Raw genomic sequence first — 17,374 nt, 5'->3', positions numbered from 1 at the left:
AAAATCTTAATCAGGCTCCAGGCCCAGTGTAGCACCCAACGTGGGGCTCGATCTCATGACCCTGAGATCATGACTTGAGCTGAAATCAAGATTCAGACGCTTAACCGACTGAGCCACCCAGGCGCCCCAAACTTCGTTAGATTTTTTTTTTAATAGAGTTTCCTATATTGATGTCCCAACAAACATTGTTCTGTAGGTGTCCAAAAAAAAAAAAAAAATCTGATTTTAATTATTAAATTATTTTAATGGAGAATTGCTGGGTTCTAAAGCTAATAAGCAAGTTTCTTTAAAATATCCTGGTCTTTGATATTGTGCTGTGCATTGGTTATCTCCAAAAAAGAGGTACATAGTTTTTTTTACAAATATGTCACGAATTCTTTTTTCCCAAGAAGACTTTCTGCTATCTTTCTACAAACAATTTTCTACAGATCACAGGGTGGGAAATGCCACTTTAATTTACTTTGTTTTTAACCTGATCAATTTTTTCATGAAAAACAGTCATTCACAGGGCGCCTGGGTGGCTCAGTTGGTTAAGCGGCTGCCTTCGGCTCAGGTCATGATCCCAGGGTCCTGGGATCGAGCCCCACATCGGGCTCCTTGCTCCGCGGGAAGCCAGCTTCTCCCTCTCCCACTCCCCCTGCTTGTGTTCCTGCTCTCGCTGTGTCTCTCTGTCAAATAAATAAATAAATAAATCTTAAAAAAAAAAAAAAAGAAAAACAGTCATTCATTTTTAGTAATCATATTCGTGCAAATGTGTAACTGGCGTTTCTTGATCTCCTCTGTCAAATTAGGTCTGTCTTTGTAAAACACATTACTCAACAATGATCAGGTCTGCAGCCCACAGCTCTGAGGTTTGTCTGGGAGAATACACAAGAGGTGCTTATGGCTTATATTCCCTTGAAACTTCTGTCCTCAGAAGCTGAGCACATGGGTCTATAGAAAACTTAGCATGTGGCATACCTGGGAATGGTAGCAGGTAGAATCAAACGTCTTTGAACTAGACAGACGTGGCAGAAAGAACACAGATCAAATTTAGAGTTAGGCTTTACAGAGTGAAAAGCCTGGTTTTGCCATTTACTAGTTTTGTGGCCTTGGACACTTGTTCTGACTTAAATCTATTAAAGGCATTAGTAATGCTTGTTTTATGTAGTTGATAAGAGTCTTTGAATACCAAATTCAAGATGTACTTTTCAGAACATTTCTTGGAGGACAGGGGATAAAGGACACAGAAATGGCTGGAATTAGAATCTGACACCAAAGCTGTGGTTTATCTTTTAATTACATCGAAATCTTAACTGTATGGTCTTTCCCTGAAACCATTCACTGTTGATGCCAGTTATGTTACTTTTAAAAAATTAAAACATCTTTCACTTAAAATGTAACAAGCTAAGAGAGTTGAATAGTAATGTCCCTAGGACTTGAAAATGTTTGAGTTTCAGAGAATCAGAGCCAGAAGAGATGTGTGTGGACCAGTTTTCTAGATTTACTCATCAAGAAGCTGGGAACCTGATTCAGAGTCTGATTTAGATGTCTGGTGTCCAGGGTCCTGCACTGGTTCTCTCTGCCCACTGTGAACATCTTAGGTCTCCTAGGCACATGTAGCCCAGGGATGGGGTCAGGAAGCTGGCCTACAATGGGGAGATGAAAGTGAATACATATGTAGTATCTTAAAAGATTAACAGCTACCATTTGTCGGAGATAGAAATGTAAGAAAGAAGTCCTTACGATAAGTGCTTTCGTAGCCCTAGGGGCTGAAGGGAGATTCTCAGCAGGAAGGGGATAGGGGCTCACAGAAGAGATGGTAAAACCCAATCTTTTTTTTTTTTTTTTAAGATTTTCTTTATTTATTTGACACAGAGAGACACAGCAAGAGAGGGAACACAAGCAGGGGGAATGGAAGAGGGAGAAGCAGGCTCCCCGCGAGTAGGGAGCCCGATGCGGGGCTCGATTCCAGGACCCTGGGATCATGACCTGAGCCGAAGGCAGATGCTTAATGACTGAGCCACCCAGGCGCCCTGGTAAAACCCAATCTTAAGGTTGAGTGTGAGTTTGCAAGATTGTTAAGATGACAAAAGACAGAAGTATTCTTGAGAAAGGAGAGAATTGTAGCCACTGGACTTGGAATAGACACCCAGAATTCGAGCACCGTTAATCTGGAGTGCTAGAATTACAAAGCGAGCAGTCCGAAGACCAACGGAGTCTGTGGCAGTAGCGTGGTATAAGGTGGGGAAGGGCATCGTGTGCGGATCTGTGCTTTATTCTAGGTTCCAAGGCGAGAGTGACGCCATCAGATTTCTATTTTAGAAAGGCTGCTCTGGCATCCTGGTGGGTGAGGGTGGGGCCGCTCAGAAGCCCTTAAGGGATCTGGTTGGGGCATGACCACACCCAGCCGTAAGGAAGGAGCCTTTGGGTTGGGTTCAGGAACTGCTGCAGAGACGGAACTGGTGGGATTCCATGGCTTGCTGCATTAGGCAAGAGGGATGTGACCTGGAGTCTAGCACTTTGAGGTACTGAGCAGGTGTGAAACAGGAGTTAAGTATTTCTGGAGGAAGCCTTAAGTTTGGGGTGTGGTCCTAGAGGAGGAAGTGCATTGAGCCACAACAGAAGAACTTACACGAATTTACATTAGTGAAATACCCAGCCTATTGGCTCTTCCCTTTCCAACCTTCCTTCTTTACCTTCCCTTCCCAATACAAGAGCCGGAGTCATTTTTCTGAAGGTCAGGACTAGTCACTTCGTTGTTCTCAAACCCCAGTGGCTCTCTGTCTTTAACCATCGCTCTCAGAATAAAAACCAAACTCTACGCCATAGCTTTTCCTTCCTGCGTGATCAGGCCCCTGTCCATCTCCTTGTCCTCCATGTGGCTTTGACCACCTGGTCTCACTGGTGCTTCTAAATACCAAGCCCACCTCTTCAGAAATGTTGCTGTGTACTCAGTTTTCTGTCATTCACCTTAAAGAAGACAGCGGTGTCATTTTTGCCAGGTATCCCTGTATCTAGATGGTCCTTGACATGCAGATGGTTGTGGATGGATGGACCCAGTCTGTAGGGGTTCCTCTTCATCCCCCTCACATTCCTCAGCATGGCCTACGTACCCAAGTGACCTTTCTGTGGGCCAGAGCTGGATTAGAAATGCCAGGTAGGGAAGCTGTCCCTCAGATTCTTGTTTTCTTTGCTGACCCCAAGGATAAATAAGTCAACCAATTTTTTCTTTTCAAAGGATTTTTCTAGTTATCACTCTCACTGGTATCTTTCAGTAAGTCACTGATATTTTTAAAAGTGCACCTAGAAGCTTTCACAAGCCCCGGTGTCTCCATATGTTGTTATGATGTTGTTGTTATTAACATGAATCCTGTGTGCAGCACACACTCCCAACAGTCAGTTTTCGTGAAAACAATGCCTGGCGTCAAGTGTGTAGATCCTAGTTAATGAAGGCCGTAGGGGCTGCTGTTTCCGGGCTACACCTGAGCCTCAGTGAAAAGCCACTGTGTGGTTTTGACTGACACCCACAATGCCAAGCACCCTACTTAGCAGGTGGACCGACATGAAGTGGTTGATGGGCAGTTCAAGCCCGACCTGCTTGGGTGACACAGCCCAGCTAGCTGCAGGTTGACTTCTTCCCACTTTGCTTTTTTTCCTGTCCCCTCCTTAAACAGCTACTTGGGTTTTTCAGCAAAGTGCTCTAGTCAAGTTCCTCTTTGGCTCCTTCACAGACAACTCCTGGAATGGGAAGGAAAAGGGTTTTGAAGTTGCCTGGTGGCTTGATTATTGACTCCCTGGCTGATTTATTTCTTTTAAGATTTTTAAATTATTTTTAAGTAATCTCTATACCTGAGGTGGGGCTTTAATCCACAACCCCAAGATCAAGAGTCTCATGGTCCACCGACTGAGCCAGCCAGGTGCCCCCCTGGCTGATTTTTTAAAAAGTTCCTCCATCCTGTGGACCCCACTGTGTCACATTGGAAGGTTGGAGCACACGACACTTAACAAGGACAGGCTTTAGGGTCTGGAAGACCCAGTTTTGAATCTTGGCTCTGTCTCCGGCCAGCTGCATGATCTAGGACCATTCTCAGCCTCAGTGTCCTTATCTGTAAAGTATGGGTAACAGAAGCCTCCTTAAAGGTTCCTGCGAGGATTAAATAAGATATTGTGTATAGGGCACCTGGGTGGCTCAGATGGTTAAGCGTCAGCCCTCAGCTCAGGTCATGATCCCCGGGTCCTGGGATCGAGTCTCGCATCGGGCTCCCTGCTGCTTGGGAGCCTGCTTCTCCCTCTGCCTCTCTCTCTCATGAATACATAAAAATAAAAAATCTTTAAAAAAAAGATATTGTGTATAAAACATGGTCATGATATTTTTATCATCATTATCATCAATATGGGGGACAGCCAAGGCGAGAGTGAGCGAATACAAGAATCTGAGGACAGGGAGGGAAAGGAAGAGAAGAAGGAAACACCTGTGTGTGCCAGGTGTCCTATGAGGAAGGCACGAGTGTCGGGCAGGATGACTAACCCGCCCCCGGTCACACAGCCAGGAAGTGACTTGGGGTCTCGCTGGCCTCCGCGCCTGGGCTCGTAGCCATCCTGTCGCATTTCTCGGGATGGCTCCTGGCTCCGCGACCACCGATAAACACCTGGACCTGTTGACAAGTGGTAGTTAAATGCTAGTTACCTGGTGGTAACCAGTGCCAGATGGCGTGGGGCCAGCAAGGACTCTCGGTGTTAGGGGCAGAGAAGGAGCTTCACGAAGAAAAGCAAGACTTGGCTCATCCTTAGAGGTGGGTTAGGGTCTCATCACAGAATGGATAGGATGGCTGTGCTGATTTACGCCGGTCTGACCTTAAGGGTCTTGCAGGAGTCCTGTGCCACTTCCTGTGTTCACATTGCTGGATCCTGACATCAGTGCAGGAGGGAGAGTGGTTTACCGAAAAAGAGTACTGAATATGAAAATGACCAGGCCCTCCCTTGGCTCGGAGGGTGGTTGTTCCCATCTGTGGGTTGGCTTGTGGCATCTGTGGGGGGGGGGGGGGGCCGGGGCGGGGGGCCGGGGAGGCAGGCCCTTCAGTCTGCTCAGCTACCTTTGCCTACATTGCATGTTGGACTTCTGTAAGGTTGCCTTTGCAGACTCAGTGGTTTTCATCAAGGTCCTTGGCCTTCACAAAGAAAATAATGATTTCATCGATACTTCATAGATGTGACTGACTTTTGCAAAACAGGATGCACCCTGGGGAGATTAGAAAATGAACATTCCTATATGCATCACCTGAGCAAAAACTAAGTGCTGTTGTATTTACATTAGTTAAGATGGTACTTCCTTCAAGTGATTGGAATAAACACTTAGGTTTTTAAAATAAAAAGCTCATGAGAAATAAATAGTAGCATTTTGTGAGTATTGGTCTGTTCTATACACTTTTAATTCTAGATGCTTTTAATATAGAGGCAGATTCATTTGATATTTATTGAGCTCCTCCACTGGGCGTGGCATAGTCCCGGCCCTAAAGATGTTTACACACCTAACAGGTAATGTATGCATACCCAGGAAAGCAGACTTTTGTGAGTTACAGTTTTATGTGATACCTTCTCTTTGGATTAGAAAGTTGATAGGTTGGTGGTGTTTCCATGCAGAGAATAGATCCTTAGAATCGGTCAGTAAATATTGCCAAAGGTGATACATTGAGTGTTTGCTACAGACCTGAACTGTGAAGTAACTTACCAAGTGGGGCCAAATCCTTAGTCGTTTATAGCATAGGAGTCTTTAGCATCTAGGGGTCAAAGCCCACCCCACGCCACCCTTCAGCCATAGGTACAGTAGAGGATGTTAATGTTTCTGATTGAAATCTGTATGAATATCGGAGGATCTGAATCTTAAGGACACCTTTTATAGTCTAAAACAGTAGAGATGAACAGGTTCAAACCTCTGTTTGTGGACGACAGGTCAACTTTCCATTTTTTGGCTAAGTTATGCAAATTGAATTTTATTTTAAGTTGATCATTTCCCCTTGTGTAGCAGCCTCATTCAACTCGTATTAATCTTGAAACTAACAAAGGATAACATCTTTACCTCTTCCTTTCATATATGCTGCTACCACCATCCCCCTGCCCCCGTTTGTAGATGCTCTGTGCTGTTGCTTCCTCAGTGAACCTCATTGCAACTGCTGGTGTGGTGTAGCTGTCACACGGGGGGATTCTCGGTACCCTGTACATCCACCCCTCAAGTTAATTGGGGCTGTGCTTCTAGCATTTGAGTTGAACACTGAAAGGAAAGAGAGAGAGAAGGAGCAGCCCAGGCCCCTTCAGATCTGGGGAAGAGCTTGGAGAACAGAATTTTAGTAGTTGCCAAAGCTCTGATGTGGGAACAAACTTGGTGGGTTCAGAAAGATCACAGGTGTGGCCTAGACATGAGTAGTAGAGAGTGTGGGAACAGAAGTCTGAGGGCAGTGGGGCTGGATCACATAGGGCCTTACATGGACCTGGATTTTATTATAAGAACAGGGGCTTCATTCATCGTTCCTCGTGTGTGTGTGTGTGTGTGAGATTCAATTCAGCAAATTCTAACTGAGCATCTTTTATGTATAGAAAGAAACAAACATAAAAGTATTATCCTTACAGTGCTTTTAGTTGGTTGAGTAGGGGAAGAGACACAGGTACCTAAACATCTAAAATCCAAGGTAAAGAATGAAATGATACAAGGTATGGCAGGGTAGCAAGGATTAATAGTTTTTGAATAATTGCCTTCATCAGTCTTACTAAAAGCAGCGCCGGGCTCCCCATGTACTCCAGCACAGGGCTCTGTCATTGTCCTTTTGCATGGCATGCAGCCAGGGAAGTAGAGGCAGATGCAGTATTTGGTGGGCACACTTGACAGGTGCGTGGCTCAGAGTACTGTTCAGTATGGGCCAGGCAGTTAGTAGATGAGCAAGTAAATGATGCTGTAAAAACCCAGGTTGGATGATCCTCAGAGCAAATATTTACTTGCATGGTTTTCCCGATCCCTCCTCTCTTTGGAGCTAAGGGATATTTTCCACTGTCATTCTCTTCTGGCACCTTTATTCACAGTGGTCTGCATTATCACACTGGATTACTTTCTGGGCTTACTCCTGGCTCACATTATAATTATACACTTATGCATTCTAGTGTATGGGGCCTTAAGACAGATATATAATGAATGTATTGATTTGGCGGTGAGCCTGTACAAGAACTTCTATCTCTATTTCATCCTCAGAGGCCTTATGCCAATGTTAATTAGGCATCCTGCCTCTCCGGTAGCCCGAGCACTTTGCTCCCCGGTCCTCCCTCCTCCCTGCAAGGTAGCATGATCTCTCGGTAAGCTGAAGGCTGAAGCAGTCAGATATGACCCAAAATTAGACCAAAGTAGCCTTCCCTTGCTTTCCCTGTTATAGGAATTACACAAAAGAAGAACATTTGCTTCTTGGTGACTAGGGGACAAATTACCTCTCTGAACGCAACTAAAAAGTGATAAAATGGAAACGTGTCCCCCCCCCCATTTTTTTCCCAAGTAAATAAAAGTTTTTTTCATTGAAGAAATCACTCTGCTAGTAGGAGTACTTGTTTCAAAGATGTTTTGCTGTGACTCCAAATGCTTCGGGAATTTCTTAGAAGTACCTTCAGAGGTGAGGGTAATGATGGCAGTTTTTGAGCACCTGCTCAGTGCAAGGCTTTGTGCTTCCAGGTGCACATTAATATGTTCAGTGCTCAGCATCCCTGGAAGGTGGGTGTGCTAGCTCTCTACCTCGGCATATCTCTAAGAAATTCTGTGCTATTTTACTGAGAGGCACTGTTTCCTTTCTCTCTAAGTATATGCGTAAGATACAGCTCCAAAGACTAATGCTTATTTTCAAAAATCACATTTATCCAAAATAAGAATAGTTTTTGCCACCTGAGTATATTGAAAAGAAGATGCCATATACTTAGGAAGTAATTCTGAAATAGAGTATCTTACTGAATAATAACAATAGGGCTGTTGTTGCTCATTTAACGTTAAGTATATTGTATTTCAATAAAATGTTTTTTTAAGAAAGTTGCCAGAATAACTATTTTAAGGTACAAAATTAAGCCGGAATGTGTAAGTTTTGTCTCCTCTGTTAAACCATCACTTTCAGTACCATATGGTCTTATCTCTTACCCCTGTGTGACCGTTCAGACATGTCACATACACAGCCATTTAAACTTTGGCTCTTCAGGACCATTAGGGGAAGGATTACAGGGGGCCACATTCTCCGAGTCCAAAACTTTATTTTGTTCAGCCAGTGTCAAGGCAAGTTTTATGTTGCATACTCTCCTGTTTTGTGGACCTGAGAGTATTGAGGAATTCATTTATTCAGGCATTTGTGATTTCATAAGCATTTTTGAGCATCTACCATCTGCTAGGCACTAGGAATGGGAATTTAGCCATGAATAGGTTACACAGGCCCCTGCCTTCATAGAGCTTTTGTGCAGGGAGGTAAATACAATAAAAATAAACGAGTCTTAAACGGGATCATTTCGGGGTGAGGTGGTGCTATGGAGAAGCCAGCATGGCGTGCCGTAGAGAGTAACCAGGCGGGCTGAGGCCATGCGCTATCACAGGTTGACCGTGGAAGGACACTTGGAGGAAGGGGCGTTTAATCTAAGGCCTGTGTAAGAAGAAGGCCACCCATGGGAAGAGTCAGCTGGTGCAGATACCCTGAGCTGGCAGGCAGCGGGGCTGGATCCGTGTGCATCTCTGAGAATATGTGTTGTCACACTCTTCCTGTGACCAAGGGATGCCACCTGTCCTGGAGGTGTACGAAAGATTCCGTGTCCTACCCTGAGTGGCCTCAGACTCTTCAGGAATTTTGCGTCCTTATGTCCGGTTTGTATAATGTTTCTAAATCCCTCTGGTGGCCAGCTCTCATGTAAGGCCTCTGTTGGCATGGCTTCTCTCAGTCTCTCTCAGCTTGGCCACGGCCTGTGCCTTCTCTGCCCGTTCAGATGACCAGACTTGTTAGGACTGTGAAGTAACAGTGAAGAGTGTCCATCTCCAGGTTGGAAGTGCTTCTCTGTATTAAAGCCCCTGCTCGTTAGTAATGTAGAGAATGTGAAGTTGCTGTCTTGTAGAATTGGGGTTAGGGAAAGTGCCGTTCTGTTATTAGAGATCGGCATGTTCTCCTGGATGCCTTTATTTGTTAGTTCACCCTCCCTCTCCGCCCCCACCCATGTACCCTTTTAAGTTGAGTTCAACTGCAGATGCGTACTTAGAAATGCAGGTCCATATATTAACATTGGGAAATATAATACTTTCATAGCCCATATTATCTGCCCCTTTTCTCTTAGCCTTTATGTAATTTTATGCATAGGACATTTGAAAGGATGTCACTGCAGGTGTTGCTTGCCTGGCAATTTGTGGCACATTTAGACATGGGTTATTCTGGAGGGGAGCCCCATCTGACTGAACGACAGCATCCCCTGCTTCTCTTATACCCGGGGCCTGCAGAAGTGCATTTCACTTGGCTCCTTTGTGCCAGTGGCCAAACTCTAGAGTGGAGAAAGAGAAGTGTTACCCAGAGCTAACTGTGACTGTAGCTGTCAAATGCGGATGCTATTAATAACCTTTCAAAGTATGTACGTGAACTTTACACCCTGTTAGTTTATAGACAAGTTGGTAAAAATTCAACATAAATTCTGAGACTCTCCCCGAGAGGGGGGGGGGGAAATGGGGGGGGCAGATAGCTGGTCTCATAAAATGTTATGGCTGGAATCTTCCACATCCCTTTGCTCATTTGGACTCATTAACTCTCTAACTGTGCAAGGACATTAAAGCCCACTCATTAATTTCTCTTTAAATAGATCCATCTTTATGTGGTCATCATTCCCCAAAGCTGAATGGATAGGTTATTTTCTTCCAGAAGCAGATCTTTTTTTTTTTCCTTTCTCAAAAATAATGAAGCAGTGGTAAGATCCAGGGGGATCACCGGCATATACTCCTGCTACCGTGGTTGGCTCTTCTCTTCCTGGATGTGTGTCACTTGGCAAGCAAGCTGTTTTACTTCTCAAAAGCCCGGGGGTTTTTCATCAGAAAAAAAAGAAAAGGCAAGAATATGGATATAAAAAGATAAATGGTAGCTATTATTGGGATTGTTTTTTAAATGTCCTTCCCACAAAAGCAGTTCATCAAAAGAGAAACCCATTAGATTGTCTCTTAAAAGAATGCTTATTTGCACTTTATTCGCATTACTTTCTTTCCCTTGAATGCTCCTAATACCCTAAATGGCTTTTAATTTCTCAACTCAGATTTGTCTCTGAAAACAGGTAGATGGTCCCCACCCATATTAAGATGAGGCTCTATTTTTAGATCCAGTTCATCACAGACATCTCGGAATAATGCAGAACTGAGTAGCGGTGAGGAGGTCAAGTTGCCAGGACCTGCGTTCAGAGTCCTGCTCTGTGGTCCTGGCCAAGTTGAACTTTCTGAGCCTCTGTTTGCCTCATCTGTAAAATGAATTTAATAAGAGTACTTCTTTCACAGGGTTTTTGTGAGAATTACGTGAGGCGGTCTATGTAAACCTCAGCACCCTTTATGCCCTGGTAACATTTATTAAAATGTTGTTCTCCCTTTTTTCTCTAAAGTACAAATCTCAACTCCTTGAAATAACTCAAACCTTGTCTCCCGTGAAACTCTTTCGTGAAACACTTGAGTGTGGCGTGCAGTGTCACGGTGTTCTGAGACGGTTGCAGACACTAACCAGATGAGCATTTTATATAGTGAGAGAAACACAGTGATTTTTAGGGTATCTTCTGTTAATGGTAAGGATCTTGGTCTTCCACTTGGAACAGTTCTGGACAATGTAAAAGCTGTGAATGGGCTTAAAGGAAAATATTAAACAGAAGTGCAGGTGGGACGTGGCTGTGACAAATGTGTGGAGGTGGAATATAAGCAAGGGGCATGGTGGAGACCGTGTCACACGTGGAGTCCGAAAACCCAGATTTCACCTCAGCATCCTGTTAGATCTGAGATCCAATAAACATTTGTGTGAGATGTGACTTTAGCCCCTTCTGGCTCTCTGACTTCGGACACCTTAATTAATCTTTCCCTCCCTCCCTCCCTCTCTACAAATATTTATGACGGTCTGTCACATTTCCTTACTTAAAAATGTAGATGCTGTTTTATGGGGTTTTCATAAAGAAGCCGTGCAAAGAGAGAAGTCATTGAAAGCATATATATCTCACCTACTTGGTATACGTCTGCTCCAGGAAACTTAGGCCTGATGTAGCAAGTGCTCCGGAAGCTTTGGCTCTCGTGTTATTCCGGGCTTGTGTCGCAAGTGATAGAATCCCCGCTTCAACCAGCTCGGGGCAAGAGGAACGTATTGTCTGGTGTACTCAGTCTGCAGGAAGGTTAGGAGTGACCTTGGGTGCCGCTGGAAGGCAGGACTCCGACGCCACTGCTCGGGTCTGGTGCTGTGTGTGGGTTATCATTCTGTCTGGCCAGATTGTTCCACACAGCTGGAGACAGAAGCCCTGGCAGGCCCCAGGTCCTCCTCCCCAGGAAGGATCTGCACCTTGCGGTCCCTGTTCCCAAGGCCAGAAGAAGTCTTGTGAGGAGCCTGAGCCCAGTGTGGGTCAGGGGCTCACCCTGCCAGCCAGCGGGGTCCACAACTGGAAAGGGCAAGTGGCCAGTTGAGCCACAGGTTTAGAGTGGCGGGAAAGACCATCTTGTAGGACAAGGGAGTGACCGTTGCCTACTGGCAGCACATTTACCCTTTCATCTCTTTATGTGACCTTCAGGGGTAGGACTTACTGTTGCCGGCCTTCAGTTTTCTCCTCTGAAGTTTTGAGGTGTAGATGATGTCACGGATGTGAGTGTACTTTGAATGGTCTTAAATTTTATGTAGATAAGTTCATTATTACTGCTGTTACTACTGCTCATGCCCTCCAAATCTTGACACCCCACCCAGGGGTCCCCAGTCTCTGGATCGTTGACCCTCAGGGAAGCAGAGAGGGTGTTTAAAGTTATTTTAAGAAGTTAGGGCAGTTTGCCATATGTATATCTATTTTGAATACAACCCTTTTGAAATTTGATTTCAAATTGAAATACACCTTCTGAAAAGAGCACATATCCTACGTGCCCAGTCTTCACAAACAGCACAGTTGTACGCCAGCCCCTGGATGAAGAATCCACAGTGACCGTCCCATAGACCCTCTCCAACTTGTAGCGCAAGGAGACTGATCTAGTTGTGTTTATTCTCCGTCCAAGAAATCATCTAAAAGCATTACCAGCATCATGGTAGTGTTTTCCTTGCTGTCCTTTTTCAGTAAACAGAATTTTAAAATACAACTGGCCTTATGTCATTTTTTTGTATGCTAAAAGGAATCTTCAGGTCACTCTTATTACACCCTTTTAAATGTTTTCTTCCTAGCTGCAATTACCATGAGGTGGCAGGTGTTGGAATGGTTCAGTAGTTATGTGTCATTCACGTCTTAGGCTTGCCTGCGTCCCTTCCTGGGTACCACCCTCTCCCGGTGAGAGAAGTAAGCCTTCCCCTATCTTAAGTGTCTTGTATTTTCTTTCCCATGCAGAGCTTGGGGTGATAGCTGACTGACCACCATGTTGTCAGCTTCACCCAACACTGAGCTTTGTGGGAAAACTCTGCATTTACCCCCCAAACATGACTCCTCAGATCCTGGGCACTTCCAGTCTCTGAAATGGTCTGCTGTTCATAAATATGTCTCCTTGCTACCTCTGTGGTAACTCATAAAAACAAATGCCATTACGATTGATCTGCCAGATTTTCCAACATCTTTTCCCCCCCCGTTTTTCTCTTTTAGGCTCTAGACCAAGATAGAACAGCCTTGCAGAAAGTGAAGAAGTCTGTAAAAGCAATATATAATTCCGGTCAAGGTAAGTACTTACCAGAGCAGACAGCATGAATTATATATAATGTTTACAGTTTTATCTGTTATCTGTAAGATGCTATGTTTATAGGAGACTTGATACCAAAGGAAAAATAAGTAGATCAAAGAAATTCAGCTTTTCTCTTTTTTCTTGGTTTCTTCTCAGTCTACACTGGTTACTGTTTCCAAAGTTAAACGATTAAAGAACCTGAGTTGCAGTGGGTTTTAGTATACATTTAAAAACTTGGCAGAACTACGGGGAATTTTGTCACAAAATGTGACATGTGACATAGGAGCTGTTCATCATCTCTCGTGTAGTTGGTCAGTCTGTAACTCAGTGGCCTCAGTGAGGGACGCAAGGATCTCTCCTTCGGCCGTGTACCTGTACACATTTGGAAATCAGTATTGGTGCTGGGCATGGGGTGAGAGAAGGGGGGAGGTTGAACTGAAACCTGGAGGGAACTGCCAACCAGAGTCTATTCTTGGTGGCCGAGGGCGTGCCCGGTAACCTGTGTCACTGAATGTGTTAGCTGGGTCTGGTGACTTTGTCATCTTGGCAACAAAAGTTTGTTTTCAGGGGATCAGAAGAAGTAGACCTAGTTAAGATAAACAATGGCTAACCGAAGAAAGGGTAGGAGAGGAGAGGCTTGGAAATGTAAAATGAGTTTCAAGGTCTCTGACTCACATCTTTTGTTATCATTACTGTGGTACCAGCTCACCGACCCAGAGAGAAGGTCTGAGAAATCAGTTGTCTGTAGCATAACAAACCCCCGAGGGGATGGCAGCAAGTCCAATGGAAAGGGCACAGGCTTTGAAGTTGGACCAGTGTGGGTTTGTACCTTCACCCTGCCCCTTACTAGCAGTGTGACCTTAAGCTGGTTACTTCACTTTTTTGAACCTCTGTCTTTTCTGTAAAGCAGAGATTGTGGTGTTACCGTGTTGTTGAAGGGAGTTAAGGAGCTCATATCTATAAAGAGCCTATCACCTCAGGGCAGTTCAGTAAATGCCATACATTCATATTTTATATAAATTTTATATTTTATTTATATTCATACTCATAATTGTCATAAAATTTTGGAGTTGAAAGGAATGTTGAAAAAGGAAAAACTCGACCTTCAGATATTTTATGGAACTCCCCTCCTTATCAGAGGTGGGAATCAGTCTTGCTGGAAACCCAATTGTCTCTTGTCTTCTTCAAAGCCCTTGGGCCTAATTGGTAACCCATTCTGTATCCTGGTTTCTTGATACCCCTCTAATTTCTTTATATCTAAGAACACACTAACTTTTAATTAAGATAGATAATTAGATGATTGCCTAGTTATGTAGTAATGTTTTAAATGTTTAAATATTTCAAATGTTTTAAGTCTTGGCCTAATTTATATAACTTCTACCATTGCTTCATTCTGATTTACTCCGAAAATATGGTAGTCCCTTTCTAGATATTTGCAATTCGTGGAGAGGTGGGTGGGGCATTATAACTAGGAGGTAGCATGAGGGGAAGCTTCTGAGGTGCTGATATTGTTTTGTTTCTTGATGTGGGGATGATTACATAGTTAAGTCCATTTTTTGATAATTCATCAAATGCTACACTTAAGATTGATGTACTTTTTTATATGGACGCAGGTATATTATGCATCAATGAAAGTATATATAAGACTTATATACAAATAGGTTTATTGAAGCATTGATTGTGACCATCCATATCTGTTCTGGAAAAACAAAAAACAAATGGGGATTTTTAAAATAAACAATAATATATCTATTTAATAAAGTAGTTTTTATGAAAAAGAAACTTAGTTTAGATCACTAACTTTATCACTACTTGTTAAAGTAAATTACTTAACTTCCACGAATCTTAAATTGCCTCACCATAAAATGAGAAAATAGTATCTGATTTGCAGAGTATCAAATGGATAAATGAGGTAATATTTAAGTCCGCCTAACAAACTTCCTGCCACATCATAGGTGCTTCACACGTGGGAAAAATGACAGCTAGATCAGTGGCATGGGTTCCTTCTCTATATTAATTCAGTCTCCTGCAGATAGCACTGGACCAGCCCAATTTTCTAAAGAGCTTAATGAGCCATAATCTGCCTCAGGAGTAAGTGTCAGTTTTCCATAATGTTACAGTGTATGCTTGAGGCTCTCAGAGTCACAGAAGAGAGACCTCAGTATGCTGCGACCATATTTACTCTGCTAGGGGCTCCACGTAACTCCTTTGCCCCCCCCCCCCCAGTGCCCTTGCTCAAGACGCATCCCCTCCGTGTCCCGCAGTGACCACAATCACATCATTCAGCTCCTCACACAAAGGCTCTTTTACTTGGTAAGGATGTGCTTCATCTTGTTCTTTAAAGGGTTTTCCTTGGTCACAGCTGGCCTAGAGGTGGCAGAAGGGAGAGGTTGTCCCTGCATGTGCGTAAGGTAGTGAGTTCAAGGAATGTGTGTGATGAGGGAGCAGCAGAAGGCTGGCTGAAGACAAAGCATAAGCTGACACCCTGCAGTCTTCCTCCACCCCCCATTCCTGGGTGGGACATGTGTGACATTCTTCCAAGAATCTCCCAACTATCTTAATGCCTTGCTAGAGGGGAAAACAACCTTACCTTGACACTGGCAAGGCCTCTGGTATCTTGTAGGTCCTCTTTAGCATAGGAAAGTTCTTTTGAAACCTCCCTTTTTCCTTACCTCCCCCAACCCCATAGTATATAAATCAGCCACCCCTCACAGCCTCCCCCCTCCCCCCGCCAGTACAGCCACTCTCTCTGCCCACAGGTCCTGTCCCCGGGCTTTAATAAAATCACCTTTTTGCACCAAAGACGTCTCAAGAATTCTTTCTCGGCTGTCGGCTTCGAACCCTAATAATGTCTTTCTTGCATCTGTGTGCAGTTTGGTTGCCTTTTCCTCCATGAGATTGTTCTCACCTGGTGGATGGGGGCCACAGCTGGCTGAGCATTGACCACTCCCACCCCTAGCTGGATTAGGGGTTCTCCTGTGTACTTTGTGGTACGTTTCTACTATCTAACAGAGTAGCTTCTAGTCATATATGGCTTTTTAAATTTAAATTAATTAAAATCCAATAAGATTTAAAATTCAGGTCCCCCAGTGTCAGTATTCACATTTTGAGTGCTCAGTAGCCACATGCGACTGGCCGCTACAGTATTGGACAGCACAGACCCAGGGCATTTCCATCATCCCAGGAAATCATTTTGCAGCTCGAGAGCGTATGTCCCATCGTATTGTAACTGTTGACTGGTCTCTCTCGCATTAGGCCAGCAAGTATCAACCCTGACTCTTCATGAGAATCACCTAAAAACACTTAAAACACAAAGACAGGGGTCCCTCAGGCCCACCTGCCAAGAGTTGTTCTAGAGTGAGGCCCAGGTATTGGGATTTTAATAAATGACTCCAGAGGTAGTATGCAGCTAAAACTGAGAACTGCTGCACCAGCCCATGACCCACTTGATGAGGACTGTTACTGTGTCTTTTATCTTTATATATTATGTATTTGTCACCATAGTTTATTAATTCAACAAATGTTTATTGAACAACTGTTACATGATACTGTTCTGGGGGTTGAGTATATTAAACAAATCAGACAGAATCGCTGCCTTCATGAATTTTACAGTTCAGTGGGAGAGATGGATGTTGGATCACCAAACCAGAAAGGATTTTATCATTTAGACACTGGAAAGCTTCCCAAGAGGGATCTGATACAGTCTGACAGAGTGCTGAGTGGAACACCTCTCAGAGGATGTGGTGTTCATTGAGTGTTGATTGTACTAAGCTAAGCTGAGCAAGCCTCTGAGGTAGGTCCAACATCACCCCCATTTTATAGATGGTGAGGCTGAAGCTTCAAGAGCCAGGCAAACTTCTGCAAGGTGCCACGCCTAACAGTAATGGAACTCAGCTCCAGCTTTGCTGTTAACAGCTACTCTGTACCTGTCTTCTACCTGCCATGTAGTAGGGGCTCAACAGATGTGCAGTGAATTGCTACATGGTGGCTAGAGAGGTCCCCGAGAAGCTCTCCGTGAATGGCTGTTCAATGTTTAATCATGTTTAATCATGACGTGAATGAGTTGATTCAGTTGATTCAGTGTAACTTCCCAGGAGTGTAATCCCAGATGACTTTAGTAGTTCCTGGAGAGAGGGGTCACAGTAGTTACCATGCCCGTGGCTTGGAAGTGCGGGGAGAAACTCTGACCTCACAGACTGCTGGGACCTAATAGGGTTTCTGATGTTACGAACGAGTGTAGCTTGTGTGGGCAGCACTGTGACATTTAATTCTTAAAAAATAGCTAGATGAGTAAAACAGTGGTGTTGCTGATCTTTCCATGATACATGCTGAGTGGAATCTGGGTTATTCCCGTCCAAGCACTTTTGGCCTCATCCAGAGAAGCCACAGAGGCTGAATCCTGGTATCTGTTTCCCAGTGTTTTCATAATTTTCTTGTTTTCTCACAGTGCTTAAGTGACACAAAACCCATGTGATGTTCTTTAAAGTTCTAAGAAGG

General features: G+C 44.1%; 1 protein-coding gene across 5 annotated transcripts in view; it reads left to right on the top strand.

Annotated features, from left to right (window-relative positions):
- The window catches only part of ASAP1 (ArfGAP with SH3 domain, ankyrin repeat and PH domain 1), a 344,245-nt gene that overhangs the window by 183,188 nt on the left and 143,683 nt on the right, over positions 1–17,374 (top strand). For all 5 annotated transcript variants that reach the window (XM_027597676.2, XM_027597667.2, XM_027597647.2 and 2 more), the window contains one exon: positions 12,802–12,874. In XM_027597676.2, the coding sequence (XP_027453477.1) occupies positions 12,802–12,874 (73 nt within the window). The remainder of the gene's footprint in view (positions 1–12,801; positions 12,875–17,374) is intronic.

The sequence above is a fragment of the Zalophus californianus genome, chromosome 4, assembly GCF_009762305.2.
Source record: "Zalophus californianus isolate mZalCal1 chromosome 4, mZalCal1.pri.v2, whole genome shotgun sequence".
In the NCBI taxonomy this organism is placed as follows: domain Eukaryota; kingdom Metazoa; phylum Chordata; class Mammalia; order Carnivora; family Otariidae; genus Zalophus; species Zalophus californianus.
Note: the sequence above shows the minus strand (reverse complement) of the source record. Positions and strands in the feature narration are given on the sequence as shown.